The 20,449-nt window shown below is 53.2% G+C and overlaps 1 protein-coding gene across 1 annotated transcript in view; it reads right to left on the reverse strand.

The window, feature by feature from the left end:
• The window catches only part of LOC137356907 (immunoglobulin superfamily DCC subclass member 3-like), a 57,392-nt gene extending 54,185 nt beyond the window's left edge, over positions 1 to 3,207 (reverse strand). The window contains exons 1-3 of the mRNA XM_068022745.1: positions 3,117 to 3,207; positions 2,632 to 2,937; positions 1,943 to 2,087 (exon numbers count right to left, since the gene is read on the reverse strand). Coding sequence (XP_067878846.1) covers positions 1,943 to 2,087; positions 2,632 to 2,937; positions 3,117 to 3,207 — 542 coding nt within the window. The remainder of the gene's footprint in view (positions 1 to 1,942; positions 2,088 to 2,631; positions 2,938 to 3,116) is intronic.
• Between the last annotated feature and the right edge of the window lie 17,242 nt (positions 3,208 to 20,449).

The following is a 20,449-nucleotide window of genomic DNA, read 5'->3' on the forward strand; positions in this document are numbered from 1 at the left end:
CAGCACCCCCCTCAGTACTGACCCTCTGACAGTGCGGCTCTCCCTCAGTACTGACCCTCTGACAGTGTGGCTCTCCCTCAGTACTGACCCTCCGACAGTGTGGCTCTCCCTCAGTACTGACCCTCCGACAGTGTGGCTCTCCCTCAGTACTGACCCACTGAAAGTGTGGCTCTCCCTCAGTACTGACCCTCCGACAGTGTGGCTCTCCCTCAGTACTGACCCTATGAAAGTGTGGCTCTCCCTCAGTATTGACCCGCTGACAGTGCAGCACTCCCTCAGTACTGACCCTCTGACAGTGTGGCTCTCCCTCAGTACTGACCCTCTGACAGTGCGGCTCTCCCTCAGTACTGACCCTCTGACAGTGTGGCTCTCCCTCAGTACTGACCCTCCGACAGTGTGGCTCACCCTCAGTACTGACCCTCTGACAGTGCAGCTCTCCCTCAGTACTGACCCGCTGACAGTGCGGCTCTACCTCAGTACTGACCCTCTGACAGTGCGGCTCTCCCTCAAAACTGACCCTCTGACAGTGCAGCACTCCCTCAAAACTGACCCTCTGACAGTGCAGCATTCCCTCAAAACTGACCCTCTGACAGTGCGGCTCTCCCTCAGTACTGACCCTCTGACAGTGTGGCTCTCCCTCAGTACTGACTCTCTGACAATGTGGCTCTCCCTCAGTACTGACCCTCGGACAGTGTGGCTCTCCCTCAGTACTGACCCTCCGACAGTGCGGCGCTCCCTCAGTACTGACCCTCTGACAGTGCGGCGCTCCCTCAGTACTGACCCTCTGACAGTGTGGCGCTTCCTCAGTACTGACCTTCTGACAGTGTGGCTCTCCCTCAGTACTGACCCTCTGACAGTGTGGCTCTCCCTCAGTACTGACCCTCTGACAGTGCGGCTCTCCCTCACAACTGACCCTCTGACAGTGCGCCTCTCCCTCAGTACTGACCATCTGACACTGTGGCTCTCCCTTAGTGCTGACCCTCTGACAGTGCGGCATTCCCTCAGTACTGACCCTCTGACAGTGCGGCTCTCCCTCAGTACTGCCCCTCCGATAGTGGAACTCCCTCAGTACTGACCCTCTGACAGTGCAGCTCTCCCTCAGTACTGACCCTCTGACAGTGTGGCTCTCCCTCAAAAGTGACCCTCTGACAGTGTGGCTCTCCCTCAGTACTGACCCTCTGACAGTGCGGCTCTCCCTCAGTACTGACCCTCTGACAGGGTGGCTCTCCCTCAGTACTGACCCTCTGACAGGGTGGCTCTCCCTCAGTACTGACCCTCTGACAGTGTGGCTCTTCCTCAGTACTGACCCTCCGACACCGAGGTGCTCCTTCAGTACTGATCCTCCGACACCGAGGTGCTCCCTCAGTATTGTACTAGGAGTGTCAGCCTAGGTCATGGCCTCGAGTCTCTGGAGTGGGAATGTCACAACTGACATAGTTTTTAAAAAGGAATAATAGATGGGAAGGTAGGAGTTCGAATTCCACAGTGTAACCAACTGCAACTGGAGCTGCTGAGTCTCACAGGGATAATATAAACACATACAAACATGGAACTGTACAGCATACTAAAAACTGTCACTTCCACTTGCATTCTTTTCAACTCTTTCCATTCCAAATGCTCGCGCCTCCATTTACAGTGGAATCTGCCTTTGTAAACTGTCACGCTGCAACATCACTCTCAGGAGGAGCTGCAGCACCACCTCTGGTAGGAGGGTAGCATTGCAGCGTGACCATTAGGAATGTTGACTGGAATTTACAATGGAAATACAGAGTTGACAGAATGCATGACTTGAGAATGGGGACTGAGTTAGACCTGCCCTCCTCTCTGTAACTCCCACTTTACCCGAGTCCTGCTCCACGGCTGATTGCACCTCTGTATATTGCCACAGTGACTACCTCAATAGATAAGAATATTCTCAGTCGGTTGTGAGGGGGTAATTTACCTGGCATCATCCATGTTCAAGGGACCACAATTCAGTTCCCACGTGATCATGGCTTCGGGAATACCATAGATGTGACATTCGAAACGGGCCACGCCACCCAACTGCACCTTCATGGACTGTGGGTGAGTCTGGAATCGAGGCAGAGCTTGGTGGGAAAGGCGAGGGAAACAAGAAGGGTCATTATTAGATCTTACTCAGAGAATTCACAAAGATTTCATGGAGTGTATTTCAGACTGGACAGCAAGTTCAGGAAGAGTTACAGAAAAAAAGGGAGATTGATGAGGAGAGAGTGAGTGATTGAGTGGGAGAGACAGAGCAAGAGATTGAAACAGAAAGGGAGATAAAACAAGAGGATTGAAGAAGATAGAAGGATGGAGGCATGGAGGAAAGAGTGGTGGACAGAGAGAGAAACAGTGTTCGCAAAAGGTAGAGTTAGATACTTGAGAGATACAGGGAAAAGGAGATAGACATTGTGAGGGAGGATGAGAGACAGGAGAGAGATGATAGAGACAGATACAAATGGAGAGAAAAGGTAGAAAAAGGCAGGCAAAGTGCAGGAAAGAGAGCGAGGGGATGGAGTGAGGGTGGGTGAGGGAGCAGCGTGCAGTATGGGAGGGATTGAGGGACAGAGTAGGGGTGAGTGTGAAGGGAGGGGGTTTGGGGGGAGGGTTGTGGGGCATGCAACTTACTTGCCACTTGCACCCTGGCCTTGCGACTGAGCAGGATGCCGAATCGGTTGCGTGCAGTACAGTCGTACTCGCCGGCGTCTGACTCATTGTTTTCCTTTTTCTTCTGGAAATTTCTGATACAGAGCGAGCCATTCTTGAGCAGCGAGATCTGGGGGTTTCCCCTCAGTGCAAAACCATCTTTCCTCCATGTGATGGTAATTGGCTCAACTCCTTCAACCTGACAGTTTAAGACAAGGGGTCGATCCCTCACTGCAATCACATCACTCGGCTCCTCTACAAAGGACAGTTCAGACAACAGCCCACTGTCTGCAACCAAACACAATAACAAGTCATGTTATCACTGAGGAGAGCATGGGTCAGACCCCATCTGCGTTCAATACTGGTCACCACACCTCAGGAGGGAGATATTGGCCTTGGACGGGGGTGCAGCACAGATTCACTGGTGATATCGCGTTAAATTCTGAGGACAGGTTGCACAGACTGGCCTTGTGTTCCCTCGAGTTTAGGAGATTGCAAGTTGATCTGATAACTACTTTGACCAATCAAAACAGCAAAGCTGTTCCTCCCACAGCCCATGTACATTCCTCTATCAAAAAACACTCCCAGGACAGGTACAGCACAGGGTTAGATACAGAGTAAAGCTCCCTCTACACTGTCCCCATCAAACACTCCCAGGACAGGTACAGCACAGGGATTGGCTGCTCTCTGATTTGGGAGCCTGAGTGCATCAACGAGGTGCAGCTGACTGTGGCTGTGTGCACAGGTTGGAGGCTGCAGGCTGTGTGACTGCTGCAAGAGGGAGATTCAAACTGAAACAAAAGTTTGTTCCAAATTTCAACAAAGGAAGGAAGGCAGAGAACTGGAAGCTCTTTTGTGAGTTTGTTTTATCCTGAAGTCTTTTTCATTGATTGTTGGGGGTGGGGAAAGAAGAGACCTGAAGACCTTGGGTGGGGCTGTATTGTTCAATAGGGAGCTCCTGTGTTTAACATTTTTGGATAGGGAGCTCCCTCCCCACCCCAACTATTAAGCCTGGGACAGCTGGAGCTGCCCAGGTGAAGACATCACCCCACCCTCCCAACTGGAAGACCAGCTGCAAGACTTCTTTAAAATACCAACAAAGACTGATTCCTCCTGGCCTTCCTCTCCCTCAGCCTCTTCCCCTGTGCTACATCCTTTAAGTGTTGCTTTTTTGATTTATTGTATTTGCTCTTTTTTTTTCTCTCAACAAAGTGCCTGTAACTTTTCCACCCCATGACTTCTCAGTCCTCTCCGGTGGCGGGGCCCTCCTATGCTGCAGCAGCTGCGACAGCTGCTCCTGTGGCCCCGTCACCATTTAAAATCTTAACATCAAAGCATGGGGTGAATAGTTACACCCACCCTACCATGACTATTGAGGCTTGTGTTAAGGCAATGGCCGTGGTTGTCGGCCCCTCGGCCATTGTTGCAGCCTCAAAGATGTATGGGAAGGCTGTGTTCTTCCTGAAGACCGAGCGGGCTGTGTCCCTCGCCCTAAGTACGGGGCTCACAGTGGGTGGGCTTTTCCTGCCAGTGGACCCTCTGGGGGCCACTGCGCATCGGGTAATCTTGTCGAACGTCCCACCCTTCATTCCTGATGAGCTCCTCCTCCCCCACCCCCCACACATCCAATAGACACCGCTCAGTCGGTTCCGGAGGCTGTGGTTTTCACAGCCTCTGGCAGGGAGAGGAGCGTCCGTCCGAGCGGAAGGAAGACGCGGGGAAAAAAGAAACATCATGAGGCGCGTCCCCTGGACACTTTGACTCAACCCGAGCCTGAGCTCAGCCCAAAGCCCATTCCCATGGAATCCACCTGTCCCAGGGCTGGGCTCAGGCCCAGGGTGACTAAAAAGGAAAAAAAGGGTGCGGAGGCGGAGGCCTCTGATGACATGGAGGTCTCTGAGCCTCCGCGCTCTAGTGGGAAAAAGAGGAAAAGGCACCCCTCCACAGAAATAACACAGGGCCCTGAGGTGCAGGGCCCATCTGTTGGAGGGGAGCTGCCTCCGGTTTCGGGTCCTCAGGTTCCCCCTACCGCCACCACCAAGGCTACAAAGTCCGGGCAGGAACTCCCTATTCCTCAGGATGGGGGGGGGGAGGGGAAGGCCCCGGTACATGACGCCCCTCCTGAAGGAGTAAGTGGGGCCCTGCTTGTGGTGGGGGAGCCTGGGGACGCCGCCCATTCCGCCACTGCTACTGGGTCGGGTGCCCTGAATGAAGGGGAGGGCGACGCCCCAGAGGGTCAGCCCTCCCAGCCGGAGTCCACCATCAACCAGGAGACACCCGACCCAGTTATAACTGAGAATGCTGCCCTATCTGCTGGACCTGTGGGTGCTGGCGGAGCAGGAGATGGCCTCCTCTCTCCGCCTCGGCTCCGGCTGGATTTCCGGAGTCGGGATCTTATGTCTCCCCTGGACCACTCATTGGCCTGGGGACGGAGGTGGAGGGGGGTCCTGAGCTGCTGGTACCCACAGGCTCCAGTTTTACAACAGAACCCAGAGAGGACTCCTCCGCCATCGATCCTGGGGGTGGGATTGTGACGGAGGCGGGAACAGCTGGCGCGGCTGGGATGTCCGCCCCACAGTGTGTGGTGGATGTGTCGGCCGCTGGCGGTGATGACCTGGAGGAGGATGGGGATTCGATGTGGGGCACGGAGGATGATCTTGATTCCATCGCCAGTGAGGTGGTGGAGTCCCTCGTGCCTCCCACCGAATCTCCTCTCATCCCCACGGCGGAACTCCGGGATTTCCTCGTGGCTTGCAGGGGTTGCCGCAATAAAGTTCAGCTGGCCCTCGGCCGTTGGTCGAATCTGGCGCTGATCATACAGTCCGTCCGTGCCGCCCTGAAGAAAGCGGGCAAGCGCACGGGCGTGAAACTGGTTTAATGTGTTCCTCAATGGGTTGCTGGGGGAGTGGAGGGCCAGGTGCACTTCCACTCCCTCCTCACAGTGAGCTGTTGGTGACGGGTTTTAAGTACCTTTGACATGAAGATAACCATAGCCAGCCTCAACATCAATGGCAGCAGGGGGTCTCACCGCAGATTTCACAATCTCTCAGTCCTCAGGGAAGGGAGATACGCGGTGAGCTTTCTGCAGGAAACCCACACCGTTCCGGGAGACGAAGCCACCTGGCTCCTGGAGTGGCAGGGTGGGGTCTACATGAGTCACCTCACCCCTATTTCTAGTGGGGTGGCTATCTTGCTGGCCCCGACTTTTCAGCCGGAGATCTTGGGGGTCAAGGAGCTAGTGCCGGGCCGCTTGCTCCACCTCGCCGTTCGCCTGGGTAGCGTGCCGCTCCACTTTGTGAACGTGTATGCGCCCAGGCCCGGCGCGTTGCAAGCGCGCTTCTTTGAAGAAGTGTCCGCTCTCTTGAGCTCCATCGATAGCGGCGAGTGCATCATCCTCGGGGGGGATTTTAACTGCACCCTCGAGGTGGGGGATCGCTCCGGTCCCCAGCGCGGCCAAGCGTCGGTGGAGAAGTTGAGGGGACTGATCAGCTCCCTTAACTTGGTGGACGTCTGGCGGAATCTCCATCCCGACTCCAGCACCTTCACATGGAGGTCTGGAGGAGGAGGGTCCCGAATCGACCGTCTCTACTTTTCGCAGGTGTATGTCTCCCGCGTCTCGGCGGCCTCCATGTGGCTGGTGCCGTGCTCGGACCACCGCCTGGTGTGGGCGGAGTTCACTCCGCTCCGCACGCGGGCGGGGTCCGCGTACTGGCACTTTAACAACCGGCTGCTGGAGGACGAGCGATTTCGGGACTCGTTCTGTCGATTCTGGGCCGACTGGAGAAGGAAGCAGGGGGGGCTTCCGCTCCTTGAGGCTATGGTGGGATGTGGGCAAGACTCACATCCGCGTCTTCTGTCAGGAGTACGCGAAGGGGTCGACCAAGAGGCGGGAGGCCGAGATGGGGCGCCTTGAGATGGAGGTGCTCGACTTGGAGTCCCGCCTCGGTCATGCCGTCGCGGACCCGGCCCTGTGGCAGGCGTACAAAGAGAAGAAGGGCGCGCTGAGGGACCTGAAGCTCATAAGGTCCCGAGGCGCGTACATGAGGTCGCGGATCCAGATCCTGGAAGATTTGGACCGCGCCTCACCCTTCTACTCGCTGGAAAAATGGCGGGGGGTCCGTAAGCAGCTCGTCAAGCTGCTGGCCGACGATGGATCCTCCATCACGTATCCGGAGGGAATGGGCCTCCTGGTCCGTACTTATTGCAGTGCGTTGTTCTCTCCGGATCCGTCCAGTGAGGATGCGCGCAGAGTTTTGTGGGACGATCTGTCGCAGGTCAGCCCGGAGGGCGCCGAAGGATTGGAGGCTCCGCTCACGTTGGCGGAGATGACTGGGGCCCTCCACCAGCTCTCAAGGGGCAAATCCCCAGGGCTGGATTGGTTCACCGTGGAGTTGCTCAGGGCATTCTGGGACGTCCTGGGGGACAATTACGCGCGGGTCCTGGGGGAAAGCCTGGCGACCGGGGAGATGCCCCTCTCGTGGCGCCAGGCGGTCATCGTCCTGCTGCCGAAGGGCGATCTCCGCCTGCTTAAAAACTGGCGTCCGGTCTCCCTCCTCAGCACGGATTGTAAGATCTTTGCCCAGGCTATGTCTACCCGCCTGGGCTCCGTGCTGGCCCACGTGATCCACCCCGACCAGTCCTACACGGTCCCGGGCCGGTCCATCCAAGACAACATCCACCTGGTCCGGGACCTGATCCATCTTTCCCAGAGGACTGGTCAGTCGATCGCCTTTCTCTCCCTCGATCAGGAGGGAGGCATTTCGTGGCCCGTGTCCGACTTTTATACGCCGCCGCAGAGTGTCTAGTCAAAGTTAACGGGTCCTTGACGGCGCCCCTTCGCTTTGGGAGAGGAGTGCGTCAGGGGTGCCCCATGTCCGGCCAATTGTATACCATCTGCGTGGAGCCCTTCCTGTGCCTGCTTCGCAGGAGGTTGATAGGATTGGCTCTGCATGAGCCGGCCATGCGGGTCGTCCTCTTGGCTTACGCCGACGACGTGCTCCTCGCAATCACAGATCCCGTTGACTTGCGGAGGATGCGCGACTGCCAGCAGACCTTTTCTGCCGTGTCCTCCGCGAGGATTAATTGGGAGAAATGTTCCGGACTCCTGGTGGGTCAGTGGCGGGTGGACTCCCTGCCGGAGGAGATGACGCCTTTTGCGTGGAGCACCACGCACCTCCTCTATCTGGGAGTCCATCTTAGCCCCGCTGAGGAAGCCTGGCCGGCAAACTGGCAGGAGTTGGAGGCGAAAGTCACCGCTCGGCTGGGGCGCTGGACAGGACTGCTCCGAGTGCTTTCCTACAGGGGCCGAGCGTTGGTCATAAACCAACTGGTGGCCTCCATGTTGTGGTACCGGTTGGTCACTTTGGCCCCGCCCCCTGTATTTGCCACCAAAATCCAGAAGAAACTCGTCGATTTCTTCTGGGGCAAGAGGAAACACTGGGTCTCTGCCGCGGTCCTGAGTCTCCCGATCGAGGAGGGCGGCCAGTCGCTGGTGTGCGTCCGCACCCAGGCTGCGACTCTCCGCCTTCGGACCCTGCAGAGATACTTGTACGTCGAGCGTCCTCCCAGATGGTGTGCACTGGCGACGTATTTTTTCCGCCAGTGTCACTGCCTTCAAGACGACACGCAGCTCCCGGAGGAGTCCGTTAGCTGCGCCTCTCTGAGGGAGTTGCCTGTCTTTTACCGGGATCTATTCCGAGTCTGGAACATGGTCGCCTCCAGTCAGGGCGCTCCCCCGCCGGCGGAGGAGAGCGCCTCGGCTGTCCGACTCCGGGGACGGTCCGGCGGGCGGAGGAGTAGCCGAAACCCCCGGGACGCCCCTCACTGCGGGTTGCGAGGGGGCTCGGGAGTGCGGAGCGATCCCGGCCGAGCTGACCCCCGCTCGGCCGGAACTGCTCATCGGACCCAGGCCCCGAAACCCTCCTCGGGAGCCGGTCCCGCACAACCCGAGCCGCCTCTCGGAAATGCCCTCCGTGCCATTCCAATCGGCGCGGAGGGGTTTCCTGTACGGGCTGCTCCTGCACACTCTCCACTTCCTCGCCCTCGTCAGCTGGCCGGACACGCCCTGGCGGTCCGCGTTGTCATTTGGCGGCGAGGGGAAACCCCGATGGAGGTCTCTCTACGCGGCAGTCTTCCCCCTTTACATCGGGGACCTGGGGTGGAGGGTGCTGCACAGAGCAGTCCCGTGCAATAGGCTTTTAAGTAGGTTCACGGACTCCCAGGCCACCTGTACTTTCTGCAGCCTGGACGAGTCCGTGTTCCATGTTTATACGGAGTGTGCGAGGTTGCAGCCCTTATTTGAGTATCTGAAGGGGCTGCTCCTCAAATTCTGGCTGCACTTCAGCCCCACGCTCCTGATCTTTATGCACCCGGTGCGGAGGGGCTTGGGCTGGGAGGAGGATCTCCTCGTCGGTCTGCTCCTGGGCCTGGCCAAGGTGGCAATTCACAGGTCCAGGCTGCGGGCCGTCGGGGGTTCCGTCCTCCCCGATTGCCTGCCCCTCTTCCGCGGTTACGTTTGCGCCCGGGTGTCCCTGGAGAAGGAGCATGCAGTGTCCGCCGGTACGCTTGAGGCCTTCCGCGACCGGTGGGCACCGCAGGGACTGGAGTGCATCGTCGACGCCGAGAATGGCATTTTAATTTGAGTTTTTTGTTGATTTATCTGGTTTTAATAAAGTTATTTTAAAACTGTAAATATGTACATAAAGGGGGCCTGAGGGATAAAGGCCCCCTCGATAAAAAAAAAACGAGAAAAAAAAACGGGGTTAGATACAGAGTAAAGCTCCCTCTACACTGTCCCAGCAAACACTCCCAGGACAGGTACAGTATGGGGTTAGATACAGAGTAAAGCTCCCTCTACACTGTCCCCATCAAACACTCCCAGGACAGGTACAGCACGGAGTTAGATACAGAGTAAAGCTCCCTCTACACTGTCCCATCAAACACTCCCAGGACAGGTACAGTACGGGGGTTAGATACAGAGTAAAGCTCCCTCTACACTGTCCCATCAAACACTCCCAGGACAGGTACAGTATGGGGTTAGATACAGAGTAAAGCTCCCTCTACACTGTCCCATCAAACACTCCCAGGACAGGTACAGTATGGGGTTAGATACAGAGTAAAGCTCCCTCTACACTGTCCCAGCAAACACTCCCAGGACAGGTACAGTACGGGGGTTAGATACAGAGTAAAGCTCCCTCTACACTGTCCCAGCAAACACTCCGATCAGTGTCGGCGGCTCTCTGCTGTCGTATTTCCCTGTGTACATCTCAGCTGAGTACAGGGTAGAGGTTGGTGGCCCAAGTCGTCGAATATCCTAGACGGAGACACACAGATGGTGCATGGCTGAGGTAGCAGAGGATGGTCTGGGAGGAGCTGGTACCCCAGTGAGTGTTGGAGGGTGGGGGAATGATGTGAAAAACAATCCGACTGCTTGTTTTTCACTGGTCAGTCGGCAATGTAAAAAGGTTCCTTCATGGATGTCGCAGCCTGAGTAAAAGTTTTGAAGCTGACAGGTTTTGCTGTTTGAACTGTCGGCCTGTCCCTGAGTTGCACGGTAAACAATGTGACTACGGGAGGTGGTGAATGGTGGCTGACCGTCCCAAGGGCAGTGATTGATGGCTGGAAACCCAGACCATCAGTGGGCCCTGTCTGTGCACAGGCTGGAGATAGAACATTGGATTTGGGGGCTGGGATGTGATTGTACAGAGCTGGGACGATGCTGGAGTTCAGAGCAACGGTAGCCCTCACTCCAAGCCCCATCCCCCCACCACTGCCACGAGGGAGGCCCAAACACACAGGAATCCATCTGCCAAGTCCAAGCCCCACGTCACAGGAAAAGGATGATGCTCCCATCACTTGTTGTCAGTCAAAATCCTCTCCCTTCTGAGGAAAGATTAGTTTACAGTGGGGACGGGATAGTGAATGACACCATTCAGTCCACTTTCCCCAAAGCTGCAGGAGACAGGAGGGAGAAAGCAACTTCCCCACAGTCCAGAGATCACGGGAACCCAGGCGGTGAGCACGAGGGGGGAACAGCAATCCGGCACCAGGCATTATCCATTCCTTGATACCCCTCCTCTCCATCACGCCTCAATATCCCACCCGCTCCACCACATCCTCACACCCCGGCACCAGACAGACCCCTCCATCCGGCCCTGCAACAGCCCTCGCCAACACACTGTGACACAGTCTGACACACAGTGTTATACACCACACACCGTGACACAGTCTGACACACAGTGTTATATACCACACACCGTGACACAGTCTAACACACAGTGTTATATACCACACACCGTGACACAGTCTAACACACAGTGTTATACACCACACACCATGACACAGTCTGACACAGTGTTATATACCACACACCGTGACACAGTCTAACACACAGTGCTTTACACCACACACCGTGACACAGTCTGACACACAGTGTTATATACCACACACCGTGACACAGTCTAACACACAGTGTTATACACCACACACCATGACACAGTCTGACACAGTGTTATATACCACACACCGTGACACAGTCTGACACACAGTGTTATACACCACACACCGTGACACAGTCTAACACACAGTGTTATACACCACACACCGTGACACAGTCTGACACACAGTGTTATATACCACACACCGTGACACAGTCTAACACACAGTGTTATACACCACACACCGTGACACAGTCTGACACACAGTGTTATATACCACACACCGTGACACAGTCTAACACACAGTGCTTTACACCACACACCGTGACACAGTCTAACACAGTGTTATACACCACACACTGTGACACAGTCTGACACACTGTGTTATACACCACACACTGTGACACAGTCTGACACACTGTGTTATACACCACACACCGTGACACAGTCTGGCACACAGTGTTATACACCACACACTGTGACACAGTCTGACACAGTGTTTTTCACCACACACTGTGACACAGTCTAACACACAGTATTATATACCACAGACCGTGACACAGTCTAACACAGTGTTATATACCACAGACTGTGACACAGTCTAACACACAGTGTTATACACCACACACTGTGACACAGTCTAACACAGTGTTATATACCACACACCGTGACACAGTCTATTACACTGTTATATACCACACACCGTGACACAGTCTATTACACTGTTATATACCACACACTGTGACACAGTCTATTACACAGTATTATATACCACACACTGTGACACAGTCTAACACACAGTATTATATACCACACACTGTGACACAGTCTAACACACAGTATTATATACCACATACTGCGACACAGTCTAACACACAGTATTATATACCACACACTGTGACACAGTCTATTACACAGTGTTATATACCACACACTGTGACACAGTCTATTACAGTGTTATATACCACACACTGTGACACAGTCTAACACACTATTATATACCACACACTGTGACACAGTCTAACACACAGTATTATATACCACACACTGTGACACAGTCTAACACACAGTATTATATACCACACACTGTGACACAGTCTAACACACAGTATTATATACCACACACTATGACACAGTCTAACAGTGTTATATACCACACACTGTGACACAGTCTAACACACAGTATTATATACCACACACTGTGACACAGTCTAACACACAGTATTATATACCACACACTATGACACAGTCTAACACACAGTATTATATACCACACACTGTGACACAGTCTAACACACAGTATTATATACCACACACTGTGACACAGTCTATTACACAGTGTTATATACCACACACTGTGACACAGTCTAACACACAGTATTATATACCACACACTGTGACACAGTCTAACACACAGTATTATATACCACACACTGTGACACAGTCTAACACACAGTATTATATACCACACACTATGACACAGTCTAACACACAGTGTTATATACCACACACTGTGACACAGTCTAACACACAGTGTTATATACCACACACTATGACACAGTCTAACACACAGTGTTATATACCACACACTGTGACACAGTCTGACACACAGTGTTATATACCACACACTGTGACACAGTCTATTACACAGTGTTATATACCACACACTGTGACACAGTCTAACACACAGTATTATATACCACACACTGCGATACAGTCTAACACACAGTATTATATACCACACACTGTGACACAGTCTAACACACAGTATTATATACCACACACTGTGACACAGTCTATCACACAGTGTTATATACCACACACTGTGACACAGTCTAACACACTATTATATACCACACACTGTGACACAGTCTAACACACAGTATTATATACCACACACTGTGACACAGTCTAACACACAGTATTATATACCACACACTGTGACACAGTCTAACACACAGTATTATATACCACACACTGTGACACAGTCTAACACACAGTATTATACACCACACACTGTGACACAGTCTAACACACAGTATTATATACCACACACTATGACACAGTCTAACAGTGTTATATACCACACACTGTGACACAGTCTAACACACAGTATTATATACCACACACTATGACACAGTCTAACACAGTGTTATATACCACACACTGTGACACAGTCTAACACACAGTATTATATACCACACACTGTGACACAGTCTAACACACAGTATTTTATACCACACACTATGACACAGTCTAACACACAGTGTTATATACCACACACCGTGACACAGTCTAACACACAGTATTATATACCACACACTGCGACACAGTCTAACACACAGTGTTATATACCACACACTGTGACACAGTCTATTACACAGTGTTATATACCACACACTGTGACACAGTCCAACACACAGTATTATATACCACACACTATGACACAGTCTAACACACAGTGTTATATACCACACACTGTGACACAGTCTAACACACAGTATTATATACCACACACTATGACACAGTCTAACACACAGTGTTATATACCACACACTGTGACACAGTCTAACACACAGTGTTATATACCACACACTATGACACAGTCTAACACACAGTGTTATATACCACACACTGTGACACAGTCTGACACACAGTGTTATATACCACACACTGTGACACAGTCTATTACACAGTGTTATATACCACACACTGTGACACAGTCTAACACACAGTGTTATATACCACACACTGTGACACAGTCTATTACACAGTGTTATATACCACACACTGTGACACAGTCTAACACACAGTATTATATACCACACACTGTGACACAGTCTAACACACAGTATTATATACCACACACTATGACACAGTCTAACACACAGTGTTATATACCACACACTGTGACACAGTCTAACACACAGTATTATATACCACACACTATGACACAGTCTAACACAGTGTTATATACCACACACTGTGACACAGTCTAACACACAGTATTATATACCACACACTATGACACAGTCTAACACACAGTTCTATATACCACACACTGTGACACAGTCTATTACACAGTGTTATATACCACACACTGTGACACAGTCTATTACACAGTATTATATACCACACACTGCGACACAGTCTAACACACAGTATTATATACCACACACTGTGACACAGTCTATTACACAGTGTTATATACCACACACTGTGACACAGTCTATTACACAGTATTATATACCACACACTGCGACACAGTCTAACACACAGTATTATATACCACACACTGTGACACAGTCTATTACACAGTATTATATAGCGCACACTGCGACACAGTCTAACACAGTATTATATACCACACACTGCGACACAGTCTAACACACAGTGTTATATACCACACACTGTGACACAGTCTATTACACAGTGTTATATACCACACACTGTGACACAGTCTAACACACAGTATTATATACCACACACTGTGACACAGTCTAACACACAGTGTTATATACCACACACTGTGACATAGTCTAACACACAGTATTATATACCACACACTGTGACACAGTCTAACACACAGTATTATATACCACACACTGTGACACAGTCTATTACACAGTGTTATATACCACACACTGTGACACAGTCTAACACACAGTATTATACAGCATACACTGATGCAGTATAACACACAGTATTATAGACTACACTGTGTGCGTCTGCATGCTTATCACTGAGGACTGGATTGGACTCTGTTCTGATGCTTTCTGTGTTTAAGTAGGCTGCTACAAGCCCCACGTCTGGGCTCACATTTATGGAGGGGATGGTGTTGATTATGAAATGGTAGCCCAGTAAGAATCAGCAGCTTCAGAAGAGTGGTGAAAATTACACAACACAGCCTGACTGGGTATCACAACAATGGCAGATTGCTGACTTTGATTATGTGAAACAGGAGCTAAAGTTGACAAATGACTTGTGCTGAATAGGAGCTGGGTCCTCCTGAACCCTCTGCCTGCCCCTTTGTATTTGATGACAGTCTGTGAATGCAGTGCTGAGCTCCTGCTGCTCTGAGGTTCTCTGGCTCCACGAGTTCAGACTCTCCAAATAATTTCATTAAAGTCTTAAAGATCACTGGCTTGACTTTGGAGAAACGTTGGATGTTGAGGGAGGGGTATGCAGAGCCTACCCAGTCCCAGGTGTCTGGACTTGGAGCAAGGGTACAATGGGGCACAGACACAAAGTGAATGTGCATTTATAACCTGTGGAGGAGGGACTTTCAATTTCAGTGCCTCAGTCAGGGATCAACTGTACAGCAAGGGACACAGCATGTAAAAGGAGATACACACATATGAGAAGAACACACCAAACACTTAATTTACCTTGTCCTGGATATAGACCCTTCACTTCCCTCTTTCTGGAATGGGCTCACACTGGGGATTACACACACCCTGACTCTCACTGGCTTATGGGTTCCACACACACACTGACTGTCACTGAGGTACGGGACCCACACACACTGAATCTCACTGGGGTACGGGTTCCACCCACACACACTGAATCTAACTGGGGTACGGGTTCCACACACACACTGACTCTCACTGAGGTACGGGACCCACACACACTGACTCTCACTGGGGTACGGGTTCCACACACACACTGACTCTCACTGAGGTACGGGACCCACACACACTGACTCTCACTGGGGTATGGGTTCCACACACACTGACTCTCACTGGGGTACGGGTTCCACACACACTGACTCTCACTGGGGTACGGGTTCCACACACACACTGACTCTCACTGGGGTACGGGTCCCACACACACTGACTCTCACTGGGGTACGGGTTCCACACACACTGACTCTCATTGGGGTACGGGTTCCACGCATACTGACTCTCACTGAGGTACGGGTTCCACGCATACTGACTCTCACTGGGGTACGGGTTCCACACACACACTGACTCTCACTGGGGTACGGGTTCCACGCATACTGACTCTCACTGGGGTACGGGTTCCACACACACTGACTCTCACTGGGGTACGGGTTCCACGCATACTGACTCTCACTGGGGTACGGGTTCCACACACACTGACTCTCACTGGGGTACGGGTTCCACACACACTGACTCTCACTGGGGTACGGGTTCCACACACACTGACTCTCACTGGGGTACGGGTTCCACACACTGACTCTCATTGGGGTACGGGTTCCTCACACACTGACTCTCACTGGGGTACGGGTTCCACACACACTGACTCTCACTGGGGTACGGGTTCCACACACACTGACTCTCATTGGGGTACGGGTTCCACACACTGACTCACACTGGGGTACGGGTTCCACACACACTGACTTTCACTGGGGTATGGGTTCCACACACACTGACTCTCACTGGGGTACGGGTTCCACACACACTGACTCTCACTGGGGTGCGGGTTCCACACACACTGACTCTCACTGGGGTACGGGTTCCACACACTGACTCTCATTGGGGTACGGGTTCCTCACACACTGACTCTCACTGGGGTACGGGTTCCACACACACTGACTCTCACTGGGGTACGGGTTCCACACACACTGACTCTCATTGGGGTACGGGTTCCACGCATACTGACTCTCACTGAGGTACGGGTTCCACGCATACTGACTCTCACTGGGGTACGGGTTCCACACACACACTGACTCTCACTGGGGTACGGGTTCCACGCATACTGACTCTCACTGGGGTACGGGTTCCACACACACTGACTCTCACTGGGGTACGGGTTCCACGCATACTGACTCTCACTGGGGTACGGGTTCCACACACACTGACTCTCACTGGGGTACGGGTTCCACACACACTGACTCTCACTGGGGTACGGGTTCCACACACACTGACTCTCACTGGGGTACGGGTTCCACACACTGACTCTCATTGGGGTACGGGTTCCTCACACACTGACTCTCACTGGGGTACGGGTTCCACACACACTGACTCTCACTGGGGTACGGGTTCCACACACACTGACTCTCATTGGGGTACGGGTTCCACACACTGACTCACACTGGGGTACGGGTTCCACACACACTGACTTTCACTGGGGTATGGGTTCCACACACACTGACTCTCACTGGGGTACGGGTTCCACACACACTGACTCTCACTGGGGTGCGGGTTCCACACACACTGACTCTCACTGGGGTACGGGTTCCACACACTGACTCTCATTGGGGTACGGGTTCCTCACACACTGACTCTCACTGGGGTACGGGTTCCACACACACTGACTCTCACTGGGGTACGGGTTCCACACACACTGACTCTCACTGGGGTACGGGTTCCACACACACTGATTCTCACTGGGGTACGGGTTCCACACACACTGACTCTCACTGGGGTACGGGTTCCACACACTGACTCTCATTGGGGTACGGGTTCCTCACACACTGACTCTCACTGGGGTACGGGTTCCACACACACTGACTCTCACTGGGGTACGGGTTCCACACACACTGACTCTCATTGGGGTACGGGTTCCACACACTGACTCACACTGGGGTACGGGTTCCACACACACTGACTTTCACTGGGGTATGGGTTCCACACACACTGACTCTCACTGGGGTACGGGTTCCACACACACTGACTCTCACTGGGGTACGGGTTCCACACACTGACTCTCATTGGGGTACGGGTTCCTCACACACTGACTCTCACTGGGGTACGGGTTCCACACACACTGACTCTCACTGGGGTACGGGTTCCACACACACTGACTCTCATTGGGGTAGGGGTTCCACACACTGACTCACACTGGGGTACGGGTTCCACACACACTGACTCTCACTGGGGTACGGGTTCCACACACACTGACTCTCACTGGGGTACGGGTTCCACACACACTGACTCTCACTGGGGTGCGGGTTCCACACACACTGACTCTCACTGGGGTACGGGTTCCACACACTGACTCACACTGGGGTACGGGTTCCACACACACTGACTTTCACTGGGGTATGGGTTCCACACACACTGACTCTCACTGGGGTACGGGTTCCACACACACTGACTCTCACTGGGGTACGGGTTCCACACACTGACTCTCATTGGGGTACGGGTTCCTCACACACTGACTCTCACTGGGGTACGGGTTCCACACACACTGACTCACACTGGGGTACGGGTTCCACACACACTGACTCACACTGGGGTACGGGTTCCACACACACTGACTTTCACTGGGGTATGGGTTCCACACACACTGACTCTCACTGGGGTACGGGTTCCACACACACTGACTCTCACTGGGGTACGGGTTCCACACACTGACTCTCACTGGGGTACGGGTTCCACACACACTGACTCTCACTGGGGTACGGGTTCCACACACACTGACTCTCACTGGGGTACGGGTTCCACACACACTGACTCTCACTGGGGTACGGGTTCCACACACACTGACTCTCACTGGGGTACGGGTTCCACACACACTGACTCACACTGGGGTACGGGTTCCACACACACTGACTCTCACTGGGGTACGGGTTCCACACACACTGACTCTCACTGGGGTACGGGTTCCACACACACTGACTCTCACTGGGGTGCGGGTTCCACACACACTGACTCTCACTGGGGTACGGGTTCCTCACACACTGACTCTCACTGGGGTACGGGTTCCACACACACTGACTCTCACTGGGGTACGGGTTCCACACACTGACTCTCACTGGGGTGCGGGTTCCACACACACTGACTCTCACTGGGGTACGGGTTCCACACACTGACTCTCATTGGGGTACGGGTTCCACACACACTGACTCTCACTGGGGTACGGGTTCCACACACACTGACTCTCATTGGGGTACGGGTTCCACACACTGACTCACACTGGGGTACGGGTTCCACACACACTGACTCTCACTGGGGTACGGGTTCCACACACACTGACTCTCACTGGGGTACGGGTTCCACACACACTGACTCTCACTGAGGTGCGGGTTCCACACACACTGACTCTCACTGGGGTACGGGTTCCACACACACTGACTCTCACTGGGGTACGGGTTCCTCACACACTGACTCTCACTGGGGTACGGGTTCCACACACACTGACTCTCACTGGGGTACGGGTTCCACACACACTGACTCTCATTGGGGTACGGGTTCCACACACACTGACTCTCATTGGGGTACGGGTTCCTCACACACTGACTCTCACTGGGGTACGGGTTCCACACACACTGACTCTCACTGGGGTACGGGTTCCACACACACTGACTCTCATTGGGGTACGGGTTCCACACACACTGACTCTCACTGGGGTACGGGTTCCACACACACACTGACTCTCACTGGGGTACGGGTTCCACACACACTGACTCTCACTGGGGTGCGGGTTCCACACACACTGACTCTCACTGGGGTACGGGTTCCACACACACTGACTCTCACTGGGGTACGGGTTCCACACACACACTGACTCTCACTGGGGTACGGGTTCCACACACATACTGACTCTCACTGGGGTACGGGTTCCACACACTGACTTTCACTGGGGTACGGGTTCCACACATTGACTCTCACTGGGGTACGGGTTCCACACACACACTGACTCTCATTGGGGTACGGGTTCCACACACACTGACTCTCACTGGGGTACGGGTTCCACACACTGACTTTCACTGGGGTATGGGTTCCACACACTGACTCTCACTGGGGTACGGGTTCCACACACTGACTCTCACTGGGGTACGGGTTCCACACACACACTGACTCTCACTGGGGTACGGGTTCCACACACTGACTTTCACTGGGGTACGGGTTCCACACACTGACTTTCACTGGGGTATGGGTTCCACACACTGCCTTTCACTGGGGTACGGGTTCCACACACTGACTCTCACTGGGGTGCGGGTTCCACACACACTGACTCTCATTGGGGTACGGGTTCCACACACTGACTTTCACTGGGGTACGGGTTCCACACACTGACTCTCACTGGGGTGCGGGTTCCACACACACTGACTCTCATTGGGGTACGGGTTCCACACACACACTGACTCTCACTGGGGTACGGGTTCCACACACTGACTTTCACTGGGGTACGGGTTCCACACACTGACTCTCACTGGGGTGCGGGTTCCACACACACTGACTCTCATTGGGGTACGGGTTCCACACACACACTGACTCTCACTGGGGTACGGGTTCCACACACTGACTTTCACTGGGGTACGGGTTCCACACACTGACTCTCACTGGGGTACGGGTTCCACACACTGACTTTCACTGGGGTACGGGTTCCACACACACTGACTCTCACTGGGGTACGGGTTCCACACACTGACTTTCACTGGGGTACGGGTTCCA

The sequence above is a fragment of the Heterodontus francisci genome, chromosome 46 (assembly GCF_036365525.1).
Source record: "Heterodontus francisci isolate sHetFra1 chromosome 46, sHetFra1.hap1, whole genome shotgun sequence".
NCBI lineage: Eukaryota > Metazoa > Chordata > Chondrichthyes > Heterodontiformes > Heterodontidae > Heterodontus > Heterodontus francisci.